This window comes from Pterocles gutturalis, unplaced genomic scaffold (assembly GCF_000699245.1).
Source record: "Pterocles gutturalis isolate BGI_N339 unplaced genomic scaffold, ASM69924v1 scaffold10236, whole genome shotgun sequence".
Taxonomy (NCBI): domain Eukaryota; kingdom Metazoa; phylum Chordata; class Aves; order Pterocliformes; family Pteroclidae; genus Pterocles; species Pterocles gutturalis.
The window spans coordinates 1-26,585 of record NW_010100413.1 but is presented as its reverse complement, the minus strand read 5'-3'; the positions used below and the strand labels follow the sequence as shown (position 1 = coordinate 26,585).

Below are 26,585 nucleotides of genomic sequence, written 5' to 3'. Positions count from 1 at the left end.
CACAGTGAAAAATTTCTTCCTAATGTCTAGTCTAAATTTACCCTCTTTTAGCTTATACCCATTACCCCTTGTCCTGTCACTACACCCCCTGATAAAGAGTCCCTCCCCACCTCTCCTGCAGCCCCCTTCAGGTACTGGAAGGCTGCTATTAGGTCTCCCCGCAGCCTTCTCTTCTCCAGGCTGAACAACCCCAACTCTCTCAGCCTGTCCTTATAGGGGAGGTGCTCCAGCCCTCTGATTAATTTTGTGGCTCTCCTCTGGACTCTCTCCAACAGGTCCAGGTCTTTTTTATGTTGGGGGTCCCAAATCTGAACACAGTACTCAAGGTGGGGTCTCATGAGAGCAGAGTAGAGGGGGAGAATCACCTCCTTTGACCTGCTGCTAATGCTTCTTTTGATGCAGCCCAGGACACGGTTGGTTTCTGGGTTTCAAGCGCACACTGCCAGCTCACGTTGAGCTTCTCATCCACCAATACCCCCAAGTCCTTCTCAGAGCTTCTCTCTATCCGCTCTCCGCCCAGCCTGTATCTGTGCTTGGGATTGCCTCAACCCACATGCAGGCCCTTGCACTTGGCCTTGTTAAATTTCATGAGGTTTGCACGGGCCCACCTCTCAAGCCTGTCCAGGTGCCTCTGGATGGCATCCCTTCCCTCCAGCGTGTCCACCACACCACACAGCTTGGTGTCATCGGCAACTTGCTGAGGGTGTACTCCATCCGACTGTCCATGTCTCCAACAAAGATGTTAAACAACACTGGTCAAATCTATCTGTAGCATCATTATCAGCCTGTGTACAAATCATGTCAAACGACTTTCCCCCCTGTTCTAATGTAGAGGTGTCTAGTGTAAAATTAAAATTAAAAGAGAAGCCCCACAACTTAAATCTGATATTTAGTGCAGATTTACTAGGTTGGATGGATGTCATGCCTGTATGTGGTTTCCTGTTTTGTAGCTATTTTTTTACACTTCAGCATTTTTATTCTGTGTGCATGGAGGACAGATCTCATGTGAGACCACTGGCTGACTCCTGCAGCCTTATATGAAATAATGCCGGTGTAATACCTGTTAAACCATGTAGTTAACCACTGGGTATAGGTCATATTCCCCCAAGATAAATAATCTACATCAACTTTACCCATTTCACAGGAGACAATGTTACATGAATCAGGAATACCAAATGTGGAACAGTAACCTCAGCCCTTCCTCTCCCTTACTGATAGAATGAAACTGATGGGGGGAGCCAGAGCGTTTAGAAAGGGGTTAATTTCTAGTTACTTAAATAACATGAAAGGCTGCTATGTGTGGTTGTGTTTTATTTATACACTCCTCCCCCTATGTGTTATACGCATACACGCCCTGAGTCTTTGTTGTTTGTGAATCACATTGCTTGTGTGTCTTAAGCGTGCGTTAAAATCAGATCCAACAGCTTGTTTCCCCTTGCTGCTGTCCTTTGATGTCAGCTTTGCTTCAGAAGTTTATAAAGATATTTTCAAACATTTTTCCTCTGTCTTAGTTTTTCTTCTGGGGCTGTGCCTTAAGAAAGAACTCTCTCTTTTGTGAGACAAACTTCATGTTTTGTTGAGCAACTGACTTACAGGGTGTGAGCTGAAAGCAAAAATGAAAGGCAGTGCACAGGCTGATGTGTATTTTCAAATCAAAAAGTGTGTTCTGTAGTTTAATGGCAGCTTAATGGACATCGTCTGAGTGGATTAATTCTTCAGTTCTTAAGTTATAGTGATGTAGCTTGACTTTTCTTCTGCACAAGACTGTGTCAGCGTAGTTCCTCTTAAAGATTCTTTGAATGTTTTCTTTGACTTTTTCATTAATCCTTAGAGAATGGTTACAGATACATTTCTGAAGTTTCTCTGTGTATGTTGCATCTGTAACTTTCCAGTGATGAGCTGTGAGGACAAGCGAAAGCACCCGTTTTGAAGATGGATCATGACCAGCTTGTTGGAGGGGACATTTGGTTGCCTGCAGTCGCAGTTCTAGAGTGGGTAATGCAAGAAACTCCTGCGATAAGAAATAAGGTGATTGCTGGGGGGCTCTGATCTAGTGGGGATTTTTTGAGAGAACCTTAGAGTTGGTTTATTTTTTGTCTGACTTCTTAATGTGCATAAGTGTGCACTTGTCCCAATACCACTGACACCTTTAAGTACTTCAGACCAAATCTGACAGCAGATGAAAGCCGTGAAGGTGCCGCTAAAAGCACCTTGAACACTATGAGCACTATGGACATCAGCTGCAGAGGGAACATTGGAACTAGTGATTCCTGCAAGGTGAAAAGGAAGAAATGGGTTGTTATCCTTGCTGCCTTGCAATAGCCATATGGCTAGTCAGCATGGGCATAACTCTGGCCTAACGAAATAATGTGCTCATTGTCCTTGCGTGTTACAGAAGACAAACAGGGATGTAGGGTTGTTCATTCTTGCCTGGGGAGAGAAGTGGCACAAATCTGAAACAAGAGGAACAACAAAGTATAATTGAGACCAGAGGTTGATAGGCTTGTTCACATTTGTTTGGCATGACAGCAGATTTTCTTCTTCAGCAGAATTTGGCACAAAGACCTGTAGAGAAATGTGTAAAAAGCTTCCTGACTTCTAAAATGGAAATAATTTCCTGATGTTTGCTGAGAGCCTGTGTTCTCAATTCTCTCTCCAGCTCATTGCTCAATGCTTGCTTCTCATGGCTGGCATGGCCACTGCAAGAAGAACAGAGAACTACTCAGGCAGGGCAGGGAGCTTTATTTAAAAAACACAACAAAATAAAACACCCCCCCAGAACCCCCGAACAAACAAAAATCCAAACAAAAACCCCTCCACCCGACAACTAAAATGAGCGAACAAACAAAAAGCCCAAAACCTCCAAAAGCAAAAGACATTCCCACCCAAAAAAAATGTGTTGGGGAATGGAAAGTGTGCTAAGAATCCCATCAAGGTAACTGTAGCTGTACATAGCTGTACTTACAGAGCTGCCTTCTCAGAGCAGTGCATTGCTGTATTTAGTTTTTCTCCTGTTTTGTGGTTTGCTTGGGTGGTGGTTTTTTTTTTGCCCTCCCTTGTAGAAGCAACTATCTTATAATGTCTTATTTACTTTAACTAGTATATAGTATTTTGTGCCAAACTTCTGTAGGTTTGAGCCTATAATAAAGTATCTGAAGAATGAAATTTATCACAGATTGTTCTAAAATACACTCTGGTGCTTGATATCTGAAGGACCACCATGTGGGATTCTTCACATATTTCCGCTAGACACTGTCCTTTAACCGCAGCATCTTGAGCAGATGCCTCTTTAGGGCTATCAGTACTGCTAGGTATCCTTAGGAGTTCAAGTTCCTGCTGTTCTGCTCTAAAGGAAAGTTACTTTATGCCTGTGAATTAACTTTTTTTGGGGGGACGTATTTACCTTATTGATATACCATAATTAGTTCCATGGTTGGGGAAAACTTCCATCACTTGGAAGCATGTGGATGTACTGGGAATAGTGGTAAGTCCTATTGTGCCTGGTGCTAAACACGGTAACACGCAGGGCTCCCGGCTCCCACCGTCAGCCCTTGGGGCACGGATACCTAACGCGGCATGCACATGGGGAGGGTGTGTTTGGATAACTCCTTATTAGCTACAGGTAGGCAGCTCTCCGGTCTGAGAGTCGCGGGCTAATCTGTGTAATTATTTTGAGTATTTAAGTATCTTCAGTTAAGTAGCCAGCTTTGCTGCCTTAATAACATCTTACGCAATTGGGCCCTTCCCACGCTCCTTGCCGGCTGGAGGCGGCATGGCACGGTGGAATTTTTAGTGTGCAGAAGAGGTAGGAATGCAAAGGGGGAGTAGTTGAAGAGGGACTATGTGCAATTAATAATATTTTCTTTTGCGAGTCAGGTTATCTTTTTTTCTTCTTTCTAAATCTGTTGTACATCAGTTATTCTATTTATAGCTTTTTTTTCCTTGCATTGAATGGACTGTTACATGCAACTGAAGAACTGGTAGCTGAAAGGGATTAATACCCATTTCCCTGGTTATTAATCTATGGTGTGGTTAAACAGTTTCTTTTTATTCTTTATGAAACTTAATTTTACTTTAAACTGGATTTTTAAATCTTTTAAATTTAGTAACTTTCATTTGTAGTCAAACTAAATTTCTGATGTTTTTTCTTCAATTAGCCGTAGCCTTCTTTTCATCATTGGGCTCAGGTGACTTTCCTAAGAAAAATGTGAAACCTTTGTCATGCTTTGAAACCCGATTTGTAGAATTTGCCCAACTGACAACTGCATACTTAGGGATAACATTTTTTATACATTTTACAGAAATAAAAACTATCAGTTATTTTTCATGTGAAACAACAAATGTATTTCAAGTAGATCTAGATGTCAGTACAATGTCCTTTTCGTTACATCTTCCTTTGCTTAATCTCATTACTTCTCCTACATGAAACGTAACCCGTTCAGTAAAAGGTGGGATGAGGCAAAGGGCTGCAGAATACAGGCGTGAGCCTCTAATAACCTTCTGAAGAATAAAAAAACAGCTCTGGCTGATCAAAGATCCAGGCAGTGTCTGGCCTCTGATAGTGGCAGACAGCAAACCCTAAGTGAAGCCAAAGCAGCAGAGAAGGTACATTCATATTGATGGTTCCTGGTATATTCTGCTGGCAGTCTGAGCTCATTAGCTTCCTTAGCTTGGACCTTTTGTGTCTAACAGCACCTTAGAGGCTGTTTTGTTTTATGGTTTGTGTTTTTCTGTTTTGTTTTTTTGGAAGACACGGACTTCTGACATGGTCAAATCCAGCAGCGGAGCTCCCCAGTCGAGCTGTGTTTTATGAAATAGATTTTGCATTTGTTGTATAACGACGTCCTGATCAGGAGCTGCTCCGTGGTGCAACAGCCTATTGTCATTACACGAGTGACCAGTGCAGTGCAGTTGCTGGTGGCTGGTGTTGCTGAGCCAGGCAACAGCCCAGGAAAACAGGGTAAATTGTGTCAGAAAGAGTACAGCAGGGTGCTGCTTTTTGCCAGTACAGAATCAGGGAACTGGAACTTGTTTTCTGAGTCCTTTGTCTGCAGCTAGCACATCAGCCTGTCCTGTCCCTAAAGAAAATGTTTTCTTTGGATTGTGTTCCTTGTGTACTTTAACCTTTTTGGTTATTCCCCTTTGGCCCTTCATGAGGACATGTTGGGGCCCTTCATTAGAAGTGCCTGTGCTCTCCCACCCGCTGGTATTCACATCAGGAAACAGAGTGTTGCTGGGAGAGAAGGAAGGAAGTAGACTTCAAAATTCCCCAATTTGGAACAAGTTGGGGTTTTTTTGTTGTTGTGTTGTTTTGTTTTGTTCCTGTTGCTAAACCTAACTTTAAAACCAGTTCTTTTTTGTGTGTAGTAGGAGCAAACGGTGACTCCACTGTAAGTTTGCTGCTTTATGATTTTAGCTAGATGCTACAAGTGGGGATGAGATAAAAAAGAGGACTCTGCTTGTATTGACGTGGCTGTTGGTGACTGTGTGAAAATGGAAGGCTCAAGAGTTCCTCTTCCTTACTCTACCTCTGCGTTAGCATCTCGCCGAAATGGAAGGGCGAGGGAGGGTCCTGCAAAGGTGAGCAGCGCAGGACAGGGTGTGCGTTACCCTGAATGCATGCTTGTGCAAGAAATGGTGTTCTGAGGTGGGTTACTTCTGTTCTCTCCTAGCTAACTTCTCCATGTGTTAATAAAGCTCCTGTGTATCGCATGGGTGTTAAGAAGTGGGGGAAGAAGGTGAGTGTACATGTCTGTGAGTGTGGCTTTTGACAGAAAAAAGATAAACAATTTTAATGAGAAATGTTTGCTGCGAATGCAGAGCTGGATTTGCTTTCCCTAGAAAACATCTGGGAATTAAGTTCCAGGCGATAGGCAATTTTCACAGCATCAAAACTGAATCATCTTTAAACTAAAAAAAACCCCAACAAACAACCAACAATATTGAAAAACTAGATTTTAATTTCTTGGTTGGCTGCAAAATGTATTTAGCCGTCCAACCTGTGACTGATGTACAGTGTAATTTCATTAGAACAGGTAATCCTGTGTCATGCATCTCTTGAATGTTCTTTGCAGCAGTTTTTTTTTTAGAGCACTTTGGAAGCAAATTCATGATGAGCTTGTTGTAATAGTGGCACACAGGATAAAGGAATAGCTTATAGGTTTGTTCTGGAAATGATGACTTGACAGTAGCCTCCGGCAGTGGAATTTAGCTATCAATAGTGTGTTAATCCAGTTAAGTAGAGAGCCTTTCATAGGGAAATACGAGTCATGTGTTCTAGCTAAATAATTACCTTTAAAGTAATCATGCAGCTTGTAAACATTGCCTCGATATTTTTGTGATTACTTTTTTCTGACACAGTTAAACACAGCAGTAGCTCCTTACTGAAGCGGTAGCACATGCAGTAGCTTTGGGTGCTGTTTATTTCGAAACATTCTTATCTAAAGCTGTGTTGACACGTTGTGAGCATTAACTTTGTCAGCTAGTTTTTGCCCGTTCCTGTTTACTATTTAGAAAATACCAAAGGTTATGACAATTGCAATTATGCTTGCATTTATACACCACTTTTTAAATCATAGCAAACTTGTGTTGGGACACACTGATGTAGTTTACCTGCCTGATGAGTAGGTGTCCCCAGGAGTTGGTTTTCACCATAGAGTTCCCCCGGACACCGTTCAGCTCCTTCCCCTCCTGGGGGTACAGGCAGTGGTTTGGCAGTTCAGCAATGGTTCAAATCAACTAGGAGGAAGAAGATAGCAGTTGAAGTGCATGATGACTTACTTCAGTTAACTCCTATTGTAACTTTGGTTTGTCAATTAATAGATTTTTAACATACATTCTTTTTTTCCTATGTTGAACAGTGAAACAAAGAAACTATGATTTCACTTGTCTCTCATTTCAGTGGGTATACTGGCACCAGTGGGGGATAAGAAATACACAACACAGTGAGGTATGTGCTTATTCTGTAGAATAAAGCCTCTTTTCAGTAGCTCTCTTGAAGCTGGTATAGCTGCGTGTTTGTTAGGATTGCCATGCCATTCTTTACTGCAAGATGCCACTACAGGGTCCTTAAACCTTCCAGATATAAAACATTAGAGCATAATCTTTTTTGTTTCAGATGTTTGAAGCTGATTGTAGGTTGTTTTTTTTTTTTTTTTCTTTTTCCTCTGATGAAATTAATCAACCAAAGTTGGTAGATAAAATGTGATGATGCTTGTTAGGTTGGTTGGTTGGTGTTCCTGATAGCTCCCCACGGTGCTTTGATATTGGAAAGATAATGGGAGCAAGTGAGTGGCAAGCGGTCATCTGCCACGGTTCATATGGACTGCATGTGAACTTAAACTGACATCAGGGATATGCAATTGGTAGTGAGTCTGGTTTTGTCATGTTTAAAATAATAAAAAAGATTTAGAAACAAGTCTGGCATCTTTGAGAAACCTACACACCTATAGTTTTATAAATCATATAAACCTGTTTGCAGCAAGTCCACAAGTATGTTCCGATGTTATGGTTATAACTCGCAGAAATGTGTAGGATCACTTATTCTAGGGAATTGTAACACCTTTGGGAAAAACCTTAGTAATTGTAATGCACTTTATTGCTATGTGATGCTTAATAAGCCTTAAAGTGAACCCTGTAATATTACATGGATCATCCTTGGAGAGCATGAAATGGTAGCAGAATGGAATGATCTCTGTTTTGGAACAGGACCATGTTGCCTTTCATTTCAGAAGACAATTGCCTGAGGTGTCCAAGTGTAGGTAAAGACCTCCTTCATTGGTACTTCACCAAAGCAGCCTTTGTCTTTAGGTACTCACAGTACCATACCAAGACTTCATAAGTCATTGACGTACTTTTTGTAGACTATAGTGATTTTTATCCTCAGATTAACATCTATCTCAAAAACTGCAGCTTTTGGGATTTTTTTAAATGTCTGCTGGGTTTTGTATCTTTCCCGGTTGGTTATTTTTCATTATTTATGTTTTTAAAAAAAAATCTGTAATCTTGAATCATAGTACAAGCTGATTTGCCTAAGGACATTTGCAGTGTCAGACCCAGAAAACAATAAAAAAAAGTTTGTCACTGTCATCTAGTCTAGTTCTCAAGTGACTAATAAAAATATTCTTATTTATCATTATGCTCTAATAAACTCTTTTCCTCATAAGGTTATATTACTAGCCTCTAAGTCTCTTCTGTTTTGATTTTGGTGTAGATCTGATGCAGTTGTTTTTTTCTAACTATTTATTCTGAAGAGGTTATTTCTTTATAAGGCATCAAGTATTCCAGCATCTTGGCAATTGTTTGATAATGGATAGTTTTGCCACTCATGTCCCAGCAGCATCATTAACGTATATGTTGTTTTTAGAGCCTTTTCAAGGCAATTCTTTCTGGATAATTATAAACAAACCTATAGGTTTGTCTTGGCAGTGGGATGGCTGCCAAGGATTTCTTTAAGTCTGTTGCTGTGCTTGTGATAGTTTATGCTGTCCTGTTCATAGATAACAATTTCTTGTTTATATCTAGTCAATAAAAAGTTGACTCTTTAATCCGGTGAATCTTAAAATCAAGAGTTCACAAGGAAAACATTCAGACAAACCAACTTTGAGGAAATTCATGTTATACAAAAATCCCACTGAGCTGATGGTAATGATCCTGTCTGGTTTCACCTATAATCTTTGGCCAATGTTAATGACCAAAAAGAGATAAAGGATCTTTATGAATACAGAAAAAAACCACAAAGATTTCCCCCACCATAGAAGCATGTGTGTGTCTGTAGGGACTGTTCAGGTTGCAGGCAGCAAACTCGGGACATGGCTGAAGCAGAGCAGCAGTGAGCTGCTTTGGGAGGCAGGGGTTTTTTTGTTCAAGAACAGATTTTTTTTTTTTTTCACCTCCCAAGCAGCAGTGAGCTGCTTTGGGAGGCAGGGGGTTTTTTTTGTTCAAGAACAGATTTGTTTTTTTTTTCACCTCCCAGTTTTAACATGCACAGGTTACGCTTATATTTTTAGATTGACGTCTTCCTAGAACTGAAAAACAATGTAAAAATCCCAGAAAAGTTAATTAACTTGACTCACACCTTTATAAACTACAGAATGGCAGAGCACTCTACTCGAAACCCAGCTGTAACGAGTAGGGATAGGTTTAGGCTGGATATTAGAAAAAATTTCTTCACTGCAAGAGTGCTCAGGCATTGGAACAGGCTGCCCAGGGATGTGGTGGAGTCACCATCCCTGGAGGGGTTCGAGAAATGTGTAGATGTGGTGCTTAGGGACATGATTTAGTGAGTTAGGTAGTGTTGGGTTGGTGGTTGGACTTGATGATCCTTGAGGTCTTTTCCAACCTTAATGATTCTGTGATTTCTATTAACTCTGTTGGTGAAGGCACAGCAAGGCCAGTGTTGGGAGCCTCGCTGAAAAGCAATGACATAACGCAGGGCTGGCCTCTGAAAGTTTGTTCTATCAATTTGTGATGTGACAACATAATCCAAAAATAGTTCCTGGGACTAAGAAAGGGTAAGGCTTTGATTTAAGGATTTTTTTTTTCCTTGGAAAATTAATATATACTGGAAACAAAACAAGTGTTAATTCCCCACATCTCCAAGGAAATAACAAATACCTTTTTAGAAAAGACTTGTCAACTGGACTTCAGCTTTCATCTTGTCAAAGAGCAGGAGTTCCCAGTAAATACTTCTCCTGTGTAGATTCTCGTAATACGTTAGCCTTTAGGGCAGTGTTCAGGGTTTGGCCAAAGGTTGTGTTACATACAAAATAGTCAGACTTCCCAATGGTTCTGTTTTTACAATTTTCGTTATAGTTGGCATTTGGGATAATTTTTTAGTTGGCATGTTTTGGTTTTGTGTTTTAGTGCAAGCCAGTTGAAAGTTGTAACTAGAATATATTCCTGACATAGCATGGTACTTAGATGGATTATGGGTTTTATGTGATATATATATGTCAATTCTCAGTTTAGGTCACATTTGAGAGTGCTTCATAATCTTTATTGGTATTATATTAATGCATTGTTAATAGTTCAAATCCAAGGATGGTTGTGTTCTTAAAATAACCACTATTATTTTTTAAAGTTCAAGAAGTGTTTATTGCTTCTCACATTTTGCCAGCAGAGTTTCTTGAAGAGTCTTGTTAAATCCTGTGCAAAAAGGTAGCTTACCTTTCCTTTTTCTCTTGGAGCCAAAAATTAATAAGTAACACCAGCTCAAAGTACTGAGCAATCGGTGTGCTACAGCCTCATTTGAGCAGTAGCACTTCTGTAATTGGGTGGAAAGTTTGATCCTTGCTGCTTCTGTTAATATTGTCAACAAGTGTGCCTTTTCCTGACGTGAATGTGCGTCTATATTGGGAAGAGAATGAAGTTTTTAGTCATAAATAATGAGCTGCTCACAATTATTAGTGTCCTGGACTGGACTCAGAGGGCTTACTCAGATGAAAGGCTCACATTGTTATCCAGTTATTATCTAGATCTCATTATTTTCTTTTTTCTTTAAACTGCAATACCTGTTTTTAACTTTTATTTGCTCTGACAGCAAAATTACAGCATTCTGCTTGATTAAGAAGAATTCCCAGTATAATCTGGTTATCCTGATTTCTTCCTCTTTAACGTGGTGGTAGAGGGTCTGGTTTTTAGTATTAGATACCAGGCAAGAACTGCTTTAAAAATACCAACATTTATGTAGTGAGAAGAATACATGGGGAAAAAAAAACCCCAACCCTATGTTTGAATGTTTGGGTTGTGTGTGTTACATTTTTTGTATGTAATGTTGCTTTAAGAACCTTTGCAAAGTGGAGCTTGCAGAAATGCTGGGGTTCTTGGCCGTAGTCACATTCCTATTGCAGCATGTTGTCAGGGTCTGATGTGACATCAATCTAGATGTAATAGATACATAGTTAAGCAGTTTATTTTGGGATCTGAAACTCTTCTAAGAATAGACAGGCTCTCCTTTCAACAGGAAAGGACAAATACATTAAAATGGGATACCAGGGAAGGAAAGCTAGGAAAAAACAGGGAGGAAAAAGTACCTAAGGAGAACACAAAAGGGAAAAACCAGTAAACTGGTGCTGGTGGGGAACAAGGCTGGGGCGAAACACATGAAGGGACCACTGTATACGGACTCTTTCGGCAGCCCGCAGTGCAGTGGCAAGCAGGTGATGGGACAGATTGGAAGGCTGAAGTCTCACAGTCTAGCCTACCCAAAACAGACTTGTGTAATTTTCCTTGCTAGCAGTCCATAGGTTTAATTAATTGGGGAGGAAAAAAGTAACTTTTACAATTTTCTAATGTAATTTCTTAGTTTTGTCTGAACCTTGACAGATGGTTTTCCATAGTGCCCCAAAGCTTAGGCTCTTCAGTATTTCCCCATGATTATGCTGGTGGCATCTCTAAACTGTGGGTAAGGATGTGACTTGTTCTGGCGGTGTCAGATTTACACCAGGGGTCTAATCATAGACATTTGCATGGGAAAAACTCACCAGGTCAGCCAGACAGTTCGCTTGCCAGTGAACTGGCATCATAAATTACTACAGCAGTACACAAATCAAGATGAAAGTTGTTGGACGTTGGTGTGTACTGTACGTTGGGTGCATTTTTCTGCGTTGTTGTGTGGAAGCAACATATGTCTGACACAATGTTTGTTGGCATCTATCTGTTGAGTATGAATCTAGCAGTAGATTTCAAACCTAGAAGTGTTTAAAAATAATTTTATGTACCAGAAAGTCTGTACTAGGGTAACCTTGAGAAAGCAGATTTAATTTCATGTATGTTAACCCACCTGCCCCAGCTGCTGCTCTGTAGCTTTTCTGTCATAACTTTCTTGTAAAGTTTCTGTTAATTCTTTTCCATTCAGCAGCTGACATAGCTATTAAGTGAGTAGACAATACTTTATATAAGGAAATATCCAAAGTGAAATGGATTCTGTTTCTCTTTTTAAAATGAAACAACTTTAAGAAGCCTGCTGTCTCTATTTTTCCTGATGTCATGTTGTCAGTGTTTGATTCTTGATTTGACAATGTTTTTATAATCCAGTATCACTACATAAATTTTCTATAATGAACTTGCTGTAATTTTTCTAAAATTACAAATTTTTATTTTATTTGACTTTTTTTTTTTTTTTTTGAGGGCAGGATTGTATCATGCACAACAACCTTCAGTCTGCAAGTCAGGATAATAGACTGTGAAAGCCTTATTCCAATGCTATGTAGAACATTATTAGGAAGGTAAATAAGATAAACGTACTAGTTCGTATGAATACAGAATAATCTGGGGGTCTGAAAGAGATTAATGATATGACATCGCTCTGCCTGTTCAGGAACAGTTGTGTTTGTTTTTGGTGAGCTTTCTATAATTCAAAAAATGTAATTTTAAGTCAAACTTTATCAGTCTGAGTTGGAAAATTTTATCAGACTATCACTTTGCATCAGCCAGATGGGTGCACATCAGCAGTAAAAAAAAAAAAAAAAAATTAAAAAAATCTTTTTGCAGTGGACAGGGACGTGAGCAGATTTCCTTATCTTCTCAGGTATCTCTATGGTGTGTCCATTTCTAGTGCGCTATGCCTACCTGAAGAACTGTTGTGCAACAGCTGTATGCTAGAAAATGATTTCCAATAGTTCATGGTTTATCGAGCTCTTGGGGCTGAGCTGCAGACCTGTAGCAGGCAGATGTGTTGTTGCCCCGTGGTGGAGGGCAAAGTCTTTTGCAAATGTTGCTGTGGAATGGAAGGAATTTGCCTTTGTGTCTTCAGGGTGGATTTTCTTGTGTCTTCTTTGTTTGGGTTTTTTTTTTATAGCTAGTTAATATAAGGTAATTTATTATGATTTGCATGATTCTTGACGTAACAGCCATATCCATGCGTTCTTTGCTGTTTTACCTGAACCTGTGCCAAAGGGAGAATCGATTTAAATATAAATAAATCAGAGAGACTGTCGTGCTGATCAGTCATATCAGAAGCTGATACCTCTTTCCATTGCTTTGTGCCTGGTAGGAGTCCCTGGGTAGGTTTTATGGCAGGATCAGGCTGCTTGCTTCTTCAGGATGACCATCACCTCGTACCCTCGGTCCACATGTAGGAGTGTCGTCATCAAGGGTGAAACCATGAGCAGCCTTTGCACAGAACTGACTTACAAGGTCTTGCTGCTCTTCATGAGGATGCTACAAGCAAATACTGCTGTGGTTATTGCTCTTTTGTAGAAACTCAGCTGGTATATTTGAGCACTATAGGTCCATGCAGACCCTTACAGAGTTAGAAGTTAATATTGCCACAAACTCAACAATAACAGAGCAAAGGGTGGGGGAAATGAAGATCTGGCATCTCTGACTTGTGAGTCCTTGATATCTTCCGCACTGTGCTGTTCTCATTTTTCTTGTGTGCTTGCTCAGAGCTGGAAATCATTGCTAGTGTCCGATCCTCTCCTGAGCGCGGGCGCTCACCGGCTCTCCGGGGGCAGAGCCCAGTGTGTGGTTGCCCGCTGCCCCCCTGCATCGGCTTCCAGAGGTCCCTGGGGTTGCCCTAATGTCTGTCTCTATTCCAAGCAAGATAATTTCAAGATCAGTTTTCTTCAAAAGTAATCTGGACAGTTCACCAGCTTGGGTTTTTGTTTTGGCTCAAGGTTTTGGATGTTTTCATTTTATGGGTGTTGCTGCTTTTCCCTCCCCAGACCTCCTTCCTCACTGCCCCAGTAAAAAGAATGAAAAGAAGAAAGGGGAAAAAGAAACCCCGAAGGCGGCTGTAGCATCTAGGGAGGCATGTCAGGAACAACACACCATCTGACAGAGACCATCTCATTAAATTAGATGTGTGGGCTGTTATTACAGCTCGGGAAGTTAGCCTGACTGCTTGCAAGACTGCAGAAGAAGGGGTGGGTGGTCAGGTCTTTCTAGTAAGAGACGTACAAAACAAGAATGCAGCCATCGGGTGTGTGTATGTGTTCATGTGCTGTGGGGCAGGGTCTGGGGGGCTGCCCACACAACTGCCTACCCTGTAGGAAGGCAGGAGATGAGGAGACTCACCTACTGGAGAAGAGGGGAGTTGCTTGTCACGGGTCACTGTGGTGTGCCATCCGGGCTGTGCCGTTCAGCACCGCGACATGGTCGGTAGGAGCAGAGCGCGCGGTTGGGCAGAGCACAGGTGAGGACAGAGGCGACGTCTGTGTGACCACCTTTCGCAGCCGCCGACTCTCCAGGATAAAGCACTGCAAGGTGGCCTCACAGTAAAGCACACAGCGTGAGTACACAACGGATGTTGTCAAAATTCAATTATTGGAGAGTAAGCTTGTTTGGTGCTTTGAATATTGACACTTTGCTACCCAAATGTAAATAAAACTTATTAAATTGCAGACTTTATTTACCAATAAAGTATCTGAAGAGTTTCTCTGTGCACAATTTTCTTTATTATATTGCTACATCAGTATCTATTTTGCTTAATTTTAATGTAATTCAAAAGCTGCTTAGCATATCAAGTGTGTAAATAAATCACTTGATTGATAAGTTGCAATCTTTCTGAGGAGAACCAAAATCATGAAAAGGCAGAAGCATAAACATCTTCTGGTTTTAATAAAATCAACATCTCATTTCACTAGAGATAGTGAATAAGTGGAAAAGAATCTGTTGCAATCACTTCTTATTTTATTATCCTCAGCTGGAAAAAATCAAAAAGGAATAACTAAATATTTATTATCTTTAGTACTTCTGAGAAGTGGTAAGAGAAGGTGTATTAGGTTAAAATTTGTGATGTCTCTTTCAAAACTAAATTCTTTTTCAGTACCAGGAAAGAGACCTGAGATAGTTTGCTTGTGATTTTGTTTTGTTTGATGAAATTACCTAAGATGTATTTGTTATTTGTCTGGTTTGATTTCTTGTTGTCTTTTTTTTCTCCCCCTTCCTTTGTGAGCCCTATGTTCAAATGAACTCTTTTTTGTAAGTAGTTCCATATTTGGGCCACTTTCTATATAAGGTTTTTAAATCCTATCTCCTTCTCAAGGTTAGATCAGGGTTCAAAGTCAAACTGGCAGCTGCATGTCAGTCTTGTGCGTTATATATAACAGTTGATGTTGAGTAGGTCTTTTCTAGCTGATGAAACTTGCATAGCTGTATGAGAAAGTTTTATTATGCTAAAATGAAGCTTTTTCTACCAGGAAATGAGAATTCCTTTTGCGCAGCGCTGTGAACACCACCACAGCCATACTGCGGCCTTAGAAGTTTGCAGGAGATCCGGTGACTCATTTCCTCCTGTCTTCACTATCGCTTGGCACGTGAGGGTCTGGTAGTGCACCAAACTCCTTCAAAGGAGGAATGAAATTATGAATGAGGGGATAACTTCTCATATCTTCTTGAACGTGTTTATTCTCCCTGTGTTTTGTGATATATGGTGACATAGACCTAAATCGCAAAGCGATATTTTTGATTCTTTCCTGCCACCTCAAAGACACAGGTGCCCCGTCCGGCTTAACTAAAGTTTCTAGAGTCTGTTTCTGAGCACTTACATTTTTGCTTTCAGTTTAAATCCTCTGACCTTCTTAGAGTTTAAAAAAAAAAAAAAAAAAAAAAAAGAGTTTGCTAGTTGTCTACTTCCTAATGCCTAATCATAGCATAGTTAAAAGAACACTAGAAATCTGTAGAAGAAAAGCAAGGATTGTGAATGTTTTGCATGATAGATTTACAGCAGGAACCCTGTCAAAGGATAGGGAGGCAAGCTCGTTGTCTGGCATATAGTGCACCATACTTGCATTTCAAACACCAATGTGTGTTAACGCATGACACTACCAATCTGTATTCTAACATCTCAGTGCCCTTAAAAACAAGAGACAATTCAACTATGGAAGTGTTCTTAAAAAAGTTCCCTCAAGTGAACATCCCATATGTAATACAACTTTTTAGAAGACTTCTATAAATTTTATTTACATAACTCTTATTCTAATGAAATGGCATTAAGAATAAAAATTATTCTGACCATAAAGAAGATTGCAGAGACTTTTTAGTTTGGATCAAGGGATTTGCTCGAGTAGCTCTTATCTTTGTGCAACAATAGTGATTTGAATGTGTAGGAAATGATGTACACGTGTGTTATCAGATCTGCGGTCTGTGTGTTCTGGTATATTGTTGCTGGAGAGAATTCACCATAGCAGAAGGTTGCACTTCAGTGTCTTCAGATGTAAGTTTCTTCCAGCTCTACACAGTTGATGGCTGTTTTTAATGTGCATATTTTTTCTGTTGATCCATTCTTAAATTCTTAATATTTTTACCTCAGCAATGGCAAATGATTCAAAGGCTGATTGTATGCTGGCTTAAAAAAATACTTTTGTATTTGCATCAGTCTTTAATCTCAAAGGGGGTGGGGGATCCTTTGGTCATCTGTAGTGAGGTAGGGCATTAAGAACACCTGGCTGCTCCTCTTCCATTATTTTATATGCAGGTTGAGTAATGTTACTGCTCAAAGCTTTATAGTTCTAACCAGGGTTTCTTCTTGTACATAAGTCTCTTCAAGTCTTTATATTGTCCTTCTCTGCGTCTTTTCTATTTCATGTATCCTTTTGCAGATGGGGGTGACCAAAACTGAACACAGAATTCAAAAGTGAACACACACATTCAAGGTGAGGGAATATCACTAGTTTTATGTCAGGCATAATAATTTTTGATATTTCTTTGTCCTTTAAAAATAAATACTGATATCCTAATTATTTTTGCTCTGTATTGTAAGGTATTTTTCTTGAGTAGTCTGTAAAGCTGTCTTGATTTTTTTTCGTTGGAAAGTTAGTTAATTTATAACCTATTAATTCTTATGGATAATGAATGAATAATGTACATTCATTTGCACTAGGGTTTGCTATAGACCATGTATGCTCTGCTGCCTGTCATTGTGTTGATCTAATAGCGTAGTTGAAATTTGTTCTGAAGTCCATCACAAATGCACTAGAGAACCAACTCTTCTTTATATCCTTCATCATCCACAGATTTTGTCGTTACATGGTTCATTCCCATTGCACCCTTCAGATCATTGACGTGTACCTGCCTGGGGTTTTTTTTTTCTGAGTGTTGCCACCTTGTTTTGGATCCTTCTAGCCTAGAGTCATTCCTGTGTTCTTGCAGATCTTTTAGAAAGGTTTGCACTCCTCCACATTCCTGATGAAGTTTAGTAGTTGAAGAAAAGGGAATGTACACCAGCATACTTGTTAGAATGCTCATTACGATCTCCATTAACTTCTTCACTGCATCTGATCCTTCTCTTAAACCTCCTTTCTTTAGAAGAATTACATGTCTCACAACCTGTAGCTGGTTATTCCTTTCAGAAAGTGTGTGCTTGCGTTATGCTAGCAATGGTAGTGGGGGGGAAGTGTTATTCTCGGGTTTCTAATTTCTTTTTTAACTCTTGCAAATTGGATTAATTTACATGAGTTCTTTTGATCCATAGGATGACTTTGAACAGGGCATTGATAAAAAAAGTTAAACAACCTACCCTTTTGATGACTTCTTTGCGTTAGTATTCATTATAATGACAGTGTTGTATCCAGAGCAGATAATTACTAGGCATTGTCACAATGAACAGTGGTAATTAGGGGTAGTAATGTTTGGCTTATATGAGAAGAGTACGAACTTTTTGTTGCATGCTCATATTAGAAATTCTGTCTGCATTTACCTTCAGCTGTATGAATATACAGAAGCTGAAATTATGGAGAGACAGTATTAAAATTCTTACTCAGTGTAGTTTAAATTGCAAAGTCAAAATGTCTTGATAAGGCTTATATGCCTGTTTGGAAGGAATTTTACTGCAAAACCTGTAATAGAGAGGTAACACAGCCAAGGATATACCAGCATTCCTGATGTCCAGCATCGCTGGAGTAGGCAAAAGCAGCTGGGGAGAGAGAGTAGCTCTGTGTTCCTCATACGGCACTGTTACCTTCACCTTCTAGCATGAAGGTTGCTATGGGTTGTGGCTAAAGGTTTTAGTCTTGGAAAGAAATCACGTGGATGTGTTGAAAGGAGTGGGAGACATGAGGGAAGGGAGGCTATTTATATACCCCTCACTCATCTGGAGAGTGGCAGCCCGGTGGTCAATAAATAAAACAAAGGCAGGTGGTAGACAGTAGATTCATTGGCCCTTTCATACTGCCAGAAGAGAAACAAAAATAAAAATTGCTCAGTCTTCCGTCTCATTTCTTTGATATTTAAGAGGGAACTTTTAATTCTTATAGGACCTTCAGTGGGAACATATTTGAGAAATTATTTGGCCATTCAGCAGAATGTTTCATAAAGTTAGCAGTTCCAGGAAGCTGCTGGTTTTATGCTGTGCTTCAGTTGTTATTATCTACATTAACTGCTGGTTTTTAGCTTTTTCATTTAACTTTTCTTCTAAATTGATTTTCTGGCCAAAGACTTGTAGGTAATGATAATTTGAAATGTCTTGACTTCTTACAGTTTTTGTCATGACTTATTTTTTCAATATGGCTAATTCTTGCTCTTTATTCTTCCCCCAGTGTAAAGATTGGATGAATTTTTCCATCACTGTGCTAAAGTTTTGATTATTGTTTAGTTTTTGCTTTCCTGTTTGTTTGTTTTGTAATCCTTCCCCGAGGAATTATTTCACTTTTCTTCAAATTTGTTTATTTTGGTGCTTCATTCTAAGCTGGCTAACAATGCTGAAGCTAAATTATTTCATGAAATGTTCTTGTCTTTAAGCAAGGTAATGGGACAAATTGTGTGGTTTCTTTCCTCATGAGCTTACAAAAACCTAGAGAATAATATGTATATTCATGGTCTGTGATGTAATAAATAGAAATGTGACTATCCAAACAAGCAGCTGAAGCAAATATTCATTTTCATCTTTCATCTTTTTTAGATATTTCCAATTGAAAAGTCTGCTTCAAGAGAGTCATGTTGAGGTGTGCTGTGTCAAGTGAGAAAGGATTTCAGATGTGTTAATTTAGGAGTTGTTGCTTAATAAAGTAAATCTTCCAATATTACGTATTAAATTCTAAATGAAGTTTTCTGTGAATGTTTTTAATTAATATTTAATTAACATTGTTAAGGAATTAACATTGGTTAGAAGGAAATAGATGCTCTCTCTGTAAATTCTTGTTTTTTAATTACATTTAAGTACATTTAGATAAGATTTGGCATCCTTAAGAAGTTTAGAAAGTTCCTGGTGTTCTTGTTGCTGTCTTGGTATAGGAGAACAGAAGCTATTTACTAAGATGGGGACTATGGTAGCTTGTGGCATACTGAGCATCTTGTCATCTGCAGTAGATAGCAAGCAGTAGTGTGTTTGACAGTGGTGGCATTTTGAGAGAGAGGAGTACGAAGTTACAGTCTTTTTTGGGTAATCTGGTGTTGAAGTGCCTGTATTGGGACATCTGGAGTTCCTACTGCTTAACTTAATGGCTATGGTTGTAGTTAGGAAAGGGAATACTTTCCTTTTAAGTTGCATGTAAAAATACTTCTTATATGAAAAAAGAGCTGTGGATTAACTTAAAAAAAAAATTGAAGAATGTCTCCCTCTTTAACCCTTTTCTCCCCAATTGTTCAAATAGATTTTAACTGAAAGTTTAAAAGAAGGAGAGAAAAAGGTACTTTTGAGCATGACATTAACAAACTGTTTTCCTGTATCAAAAATGTTTGAGCTGGTTAAGACCAACCTAAATGTAATCAAACCCAGTACAAGTTCTCCTGTAACTTTGTCTGCTGTAGGAGAGTTGCTCCATTTTAAGGACCAGCATGAGGCCATGGTAGAGGGAGTTGAACCTGACATGTCTGTGGAACAGCAACTCTTCATCTTCCTCACTTCAAGCTAGCCTGAAAATGGTTTTTTTGTTCACTGTGCTCTGTGGTAAGGTGCAGGTAGCACTGCTGGGGAGCACGTGTATTTCCTCTTCCTTTCTGGATGGCAGGTCAGGTGCTGGGAATTGAGGAGCACCGGTCTTGCCTCTCCTTAAATACATCCCTTTTCCTTAGTCTTGTTAGTGCTTTTATTGGTATCGCAGAACTGCGTGGTACCCATGGAAAAACTAAGAGATTACTGTATGTTGAAATACAGTAAACGTTCTCTTCTTTTTTTTTTCTGTCATCATACGTACCCTTATCCTTCTTTTGCTTGCAATCCCATCCCTCAAAAGAGACCAGCGACAGACTGACCGACTGCGGCTATTTTTATACAGTGCACATATTAACTGTTGAGTAAATGTAAGAGGTTTTGAAGAGCTTATTTTAGCAGAAGCATTTGTTAAAGCCCCTATATCCATAGGCTGTGTGTATATTCATTAACTATTCAGGGCTGTAACATAATACAACAAAAGGAAGCATATTTTAACACAGATCTGTAACAACCGTACGCAGGCTGGCACCCAGCCAGCGGCTGAAGGCAGACGTTTCTTACAGCTATTTCTAGTCTTGTGGCATCTAGATAGATTAAATTTATTTCTCAGATAACAAAACTGGCTAATACTTACTGCAGTGTTATGATCCTGCATTACAAGAATACATTAGGTTTGATCCCTAGAAGTTCATTGTAATCAAATCTTTGAAGGCAATGGAAAACTGAGCCTCTCCAGTTTCACCACCAGTGTGACAAGCTTTATCCTTCATATAATCGCATCCGAAACGGTTTGTGGCAAGGATGGGAAGAACTGAAGCTCCGGCATGAACGGAAGGTGCATAAATATTTAACAGAATATCCTGTACTGTAGACTTTCTTATCTGTGGAAAGTCTCAGATTTTCCCTGTAGCAGAAGCCCAGGTGGTTTCACTGGTCAGGGATGGGGCAGAGCATCCGGAGTCCTTCCTCAGTGGTGAATGTGCATCCTTGGAGCTTGGAGGATGTCGACATACAGCTTCTGCCAACTGCTCCTTGTGAAAAGAGATGGAGATGCTTCAGCTCTTGGTGTACTATACAGCTATAAAATCGCTTCTCTGTCCTAATTTAGCATGAAAACAGGAATTTGTTCCCAATCCAGTACATGTTGGTGAATTGAAGAATATTTTGATAAAGGTGATGTCAGAGGAGAAGATAAATGAGATATGTAGGACTTTACTATGGTCAGAGATTCTGTTTGGTATGTGGAATGTCAATATGATACACTTCAGCACATGCTGGTGTAAGATTTTTGAGCTTTTACACAGGTGAGAAATGGTGATTTTCTCCACCAGTGTGTCACCTGGCAAGTTGAATGCTGTTGTTCTGCCCAGCTGCAATGGGGGTTCCCTGCTAGTTTTAACCACCCCCCTACTGTTCTGTGACATGCTCAGCTAACAACAGATCGTCTGTCTTAAAAGTAAATCCTTTTATAGTGTGATGCTTTAAATAAGACTTTGTCTCCAGGGGTCTTCCTATATTAGCATGCAGATACATTTTAATTATTTTTCCTGTTGTTAATAGCTTCAATGAACTGCGAGGGAAGGTTTAAAAAGAACAAACGCAAATAAGCTGAAATACTTCAGTTTTGTTCAACGTGAACAGGAGTGTTAAAAGCTGTGTTGATACCAATTTTTGTGTTTCTTGAGTACAGAAGTAAATTCAAATGCCGTTGGTTAAATAGTTCACATTTGTTTAAGGTGAAAAATAAGACCTGTTCTCTAGCAAGTGCAACATTTCCATTTAAGTGATATAAAGGCTGATCACATTGAACTGATTTGAGTGCATTATGGGATTTGCAGTTATGTAATTAAATTGTTATTTTAAATAACCTTAAGTGTACTGTGCGGTTGGGACATCCTGGAGGAAAGGCAAAAAAATGTTGAATGAGTGACATTCTGTTTTTCAGGCATATCAATTATTTTCATATACATAGCAAACTGCTGCTTGTAGGAAAAAATATCTCAGAGCTGTAAATTTTTACCATGGATTGTCTAGATAAAGAAGAAGTCAATTTCTGATGTTATGATTTTATTGAAATAATTAGCCTGTGTTTTCAAATAGCAGATTTTTGGGGTGTGTTTTTGTGGTTTTGAATTGTTGAATTACCTTTTTTCCTAAGGAAAAAATTCAGTAACCATGTTTAATTTGCAGAGCACCAGAGATCATACTGGGATTGCCGTTTTGTGAAGCCATAGACATGTGGTCGTTAGGGTGTGTGATTGCAGAGCTGTTTCTTGGATGGCCACTGTACCCAGGAGCACTGGAATATGACCAGGTAGTAGAATAAATTTCACAAGCATGTGAACACTTTCTGCAACTTAAGAATTTCAGATCATTGAATCCAGGATTTCAAATGTTAATAACATCCCCTATTAAGTAGTATTTCTTCAAGTCTGTTCAATGCTTTTAATTTACTCTTATTGATTGTCCTAGAAACATAAATTCTGTTTCTAGACCAAACTGTATATTGTGTTGCTTTTCTGAATTAAAGTTTAATTTGTCCCTTTTTTTTTTTTTTTCTGTCTTTCCTGTCTTGCAAAGTGAATGTTAGTATACTTTTCCTGATGGACACCAAAGTTTGTGGCCAACATCATTGCATTATGATCTCTCACGTGCCATGAACAGGGTTGACTCTGGAGTGTCTGTTCAGATATCATGATCGGTGTTCTTCTAAATACTTCCTGAAACTTTCTGGCAATCCAGCATAGCTCAAAGATTTGAGAGCCTATACTTCATGAGGAATGAGAATCAATTGTCACAATAATACTATATATATATGCAATGGTAAAGCTTGAAACTGTTGAAGCAGTGCCTTTGCTTTGTTGGAGTTTTCAACTACTGACACCATTGGCATTAGTGAGCTGACTTAAAGAGGAAAAAGTTGTTTCTCATGAAAGATGTGTTATAAATAGAAAATGTTCTACTTGAGAGGGAGAAGTCTTTAATTTTCTAGCATACTGTGGAAATTTGGAAGGGATGTAATCAGCCTTCTGACTATCCCCATCTGGTTTTGAACTTTGAAAGTGAAGAAAGCTCCTGAAAATCCCAGATTTAGCAACACTGACTCGTTACTAACTTCTACATCTTTGATTCAACATTCAGCTTAGGGGCAGGTCCTCCAGCATGGTTTTTAGGTCTTCATCTTGTGGGCTTTTGGCTCCCTGTGCTTACAGATCAGACCTACATGTCTAAAAATCCCTTTTGTTAAAACCACTGTCAAGGGTTAGGTTGATTTTGTGTTGATTATGGTAACATTTCCTATTTCAGTTTCCTTCATTTACACAAAACTCAGTGTTTCATGGGTAGGAAGCGAGCTATGAGTGGAATATGGGTTGATGCTTTGATGCACGTAGAAGACCTTTGTACAAAGTATTGCTGTTAAAATGGAGAATGAAAGAGGAAACAACTAACCACCATATAATTCACTATGCTCTTTAAGGAAAAAGTGAAGGCATCTGTTTCTGGAAGGAATCTGTAATACTCTCTCAAAAATTTCTGAGAACTTGGCAAATTTATTTACTTCTTATATTGAAAAAAACCTGCAGGAGAAGATCTGAACTTTCAAAAAATAAAAAAAAAAAAAAAGAGGGCCAAAATGTGTACTTTCCGGGGTTACTTCTGCTGTTGCACCCTGTACTGCTGTAAATGTCTGTTAGGAGGGATGCTGCCGTGGGTGAGGAAGGACCTGTAAGCCCAGTGCATGGTCTCCTGATCACACACAGAGCACACAGTTGCTGCCTCTGGGTGTGGAACACGGCTTTGCACCACATCTTCAGTCACTGATGATGAAGTAGGGGTTTGAATGGTGGAGAATGCTGCCCGTGTCCCAATTCTTTCCTCAAATTAACTTGTGATTCGTCATGATGGCAGCAGCCCAAGGCTGTTAATTAACGTGTGCCAGCAGGCTTACGTAGCTGTGAGCCTCTGACTTTTGTACAGAGAGCAGTAACAGGGTAAAGCTCAATCCCATGATTATGAGGGTGTTTTTTCAGAATAATACAGAGTCTTATTTGAAAAGAAAGGACCTCCTTTCCCCTGCAGCAGCACAGCCATCTGACCACGTACGAAACCCAGGCAGATGAAGTCAGTTTATACGATGAGCAGAGTGCCTGCCTTCGCCGTGCTCGTTAGTCCATCCTTGTTTCTTGCCATTGTAGGCCCAGGGCCAGCGTGGCTCACTGGGCAGTGCAAGTAAACGGCGTTGTCACCCATGGCAGCCACGTTCCAGGATGCCATACTTCACAGAAAGGACTACGTTGATTAGGGGTTCGTCTTGATACACGTAAAATTCTTTGCTTGCTTTAGAAATTAATATTGAGTTTAAAAGGCACTTAGATAGGACCATGTATCATTCAAGTTTGCTGGAAGCATCAGTTGGTAACTTGTCTGGCATCTTGTCTGTTCTCATGTGGGAGAAGTCATGGTGGAAGAGGAGCTGTAACCTCCTCTGCACCAGCAGGAGTCACCTTACTTCAGTCACGTTTGTCAGTGTGCTCAAGGAGATCTGCAAAACTTCAGAGAAATTTGATGAAGGGTTTTCCTTAGTGTACACGAGTACAGCAGTTGCAGGAGATGGCTTTCGAGGAAATTCCTTTTCTTCTGCTGCGAGGTGTGTGTCACCGAGTGAATGAGCAGGCCAGGGCTTTGTGCTGCATTTCGTCCCTGTCCCCTGGCATGTGGCAGCCAATGTGCTAGCCCTTGAAAGGAAGCTCTTGGTTATTATATTCATTTGTGCTTATATCCAGTAACAGCTGTACTTTGTGGAAAATAGCCATGTCTTCTGAGCTTTAACACACATTAGAAACAGGCACAGGTGCTTAACTGCTCAATTTTTGAATGAATGCATTGTCTTTCTCCCCCTAATTTCTAAGACTTTACAATATGCTTAGAAAACAACTAAATGATCTAGAAAGAGTTCTGATCAGAGTGGGATTCTCTTTACTCCCTGATGTAGGGAACTGTGGAGGACACCAAATACCAAAAGTTGACAGGATTGCATTTATTTTCTGCCCACTCTGGACTGTCACTTATTTTTCAGCAGAAGCCTCGCGTGCACCTCCTCTCTGCTGCCCATCAGTTTTTCTTCTCTCAGGTGCTCCTAGCTCTCAAGTTCTCTGTTTTCCATTGAGTTCATCTTCTCATCTCCCCGTTTCTGGGTCAGTGTATTTCACTGTTCTGGCCTTTTTGATTTTTGCCTTTCCTCCATCCTCTCGTGTTCGCTGGCTGCCCCACCTTTGCCAGGAGCTGGCACGCAGCAGCAGCCCCTCGGGAGGCATGTGGCAGGGGACCCAGCGCCCTCCAGCCCTCGCTCCCCTCAGACCCTCAGCCCTGGCTGCTGGAATCTACTCCATCCCCATCTGCAGCAAGCTCAGTTTTCAGTTTTTGCCAATTACTATTCCAGTTTGGCTTTCTTGAAGGTGTTTTTAAAAAAAAAATGTTAAAGAAGTGTTACTCCTAGGATAGCTCCTGCCTTGTACAGTGAGTTCCCATGGCACGCACAGGAATTAAAAACACATTGTCATGTGTTTCCACAGATTTCTGTTGAAGCCTTGAATCTTAACTCTTTTAAGTGATACTTTATATTATCAACTATAAGAAAGGCAATGAAACATGCATAGTAAATTATCTTCTAGAATAAATTGCATGTTAATAATTTCGGTGGAAAAGAGCATCGGACCATGTCAGCCAGAAAGCTGGTCCATTCCCAGTGCATCCATGGCAGATTTTATGAGATGAGGACAGAGTCTTTTACTGGATGCCTAGAGGTTGTACACACGCTCTCTTTTCAAGTGGAACATTTGCTTGAAATGCAGGTGTGTCAGGTGTGTAAAAGATGGATGCACTGGAGACAGCAAACGGGAAGGATGCTTATTGAGTTGTATAATGAGAGCATGCCAAAAAATCATCAAACTGTGGAAGCAAAGCACTCCCACTAGTTTTCCTGTTTAGAATGAAAACATTGCATTTAGGATTTGAATGGGTTGAGGCAGTAATGAGAGCCGCTCTCCCCAGCTCCTCATTTCTGTGGGCGAACTTTAAAAGCTTGCTTATATAGGTCACTTCAGAGGCTTGTTTATGTATGGGCTTCTCGGAGAGAGACAGCAGTATCGAGCACTCAAGTGTTAGGTTTCTCCCCTATGTAAGATGTAGTTGTCAATCTATGGTGCTCCGAGGGTGATTCGTTTTGCTGTTTTTTAAATGAAATTACAAGTTTTTAACTGTGTGGATCAGATTTTGAAAATCAGAGGTAAATCATTCCCCATGTTTTTCTCTGTTTTTTCCTTTCTCAGATTCGTTACATTTCACAGACTCAAGGTTTGCCGGGAGAGCAGTTGTTAAGCATGGGAACGAAAACTGCAAGATTTTTCTGCAGAGAAACAGATGCACCATATTCTAGTTGGAGATTAAAGGTAAATAGTACAATATAGTAGAAAACAGTGTATTATTTTGTGAGCAGAGAAACCAGAGAGGCCAAGATTCACTATGATGTTGTTAAGTTCCCTTTCCTGTCTCCTGTGATTTTTATCAGTCCCTGCTCCATATCCCTTCCACGTTTCCCATTCCTGAACACCAGTGCTCTGAACCCATGTCCACCTTTCCTCCCCACCGGCTGTCCCCGGGTGCGTGGTGGCTGGCGGCCAGCGCGCGGGTTTCATGGGGAGAGTGAGCGTTGAATTGGAAGTAAGACTTGTATCTCCAGAGGTACTAAATGAGTTGTGTTTTTTTTTTTTTT

The 26,585-nt window shown here is 40.0% G+C and overlaps 1 protein-coding gene across 1 annotated transcript in view; it reads left to right on the top strand.

The window, feature by feature from the left end:
* Window positions 1-26,262, top strand: part of LOC104466341 (homeodomain-interacting protein kinase 3-like) — a gene marked incomplete at its 3' end in the record, with an annotated part of 39,841 nt that extends 13,579 nt beyond the window's left edge. The window contains exons 2-3 of the mRNA XM_010079728.1: window positions 22,004-22,127; window positions 26,143-26,262. Coding sequence (XP_010078030.1) covers window positions 22,004-22,127; window positions 26,143-26,262 — 244 coding nt within the window. The remainder of the gene's footprint in view (window positions 1-22,003; window positions 22,128-26,142) is intronic.
* Between the last annotated feature and the right edge of the window lie 323 nt (window positions 26,263-26,585).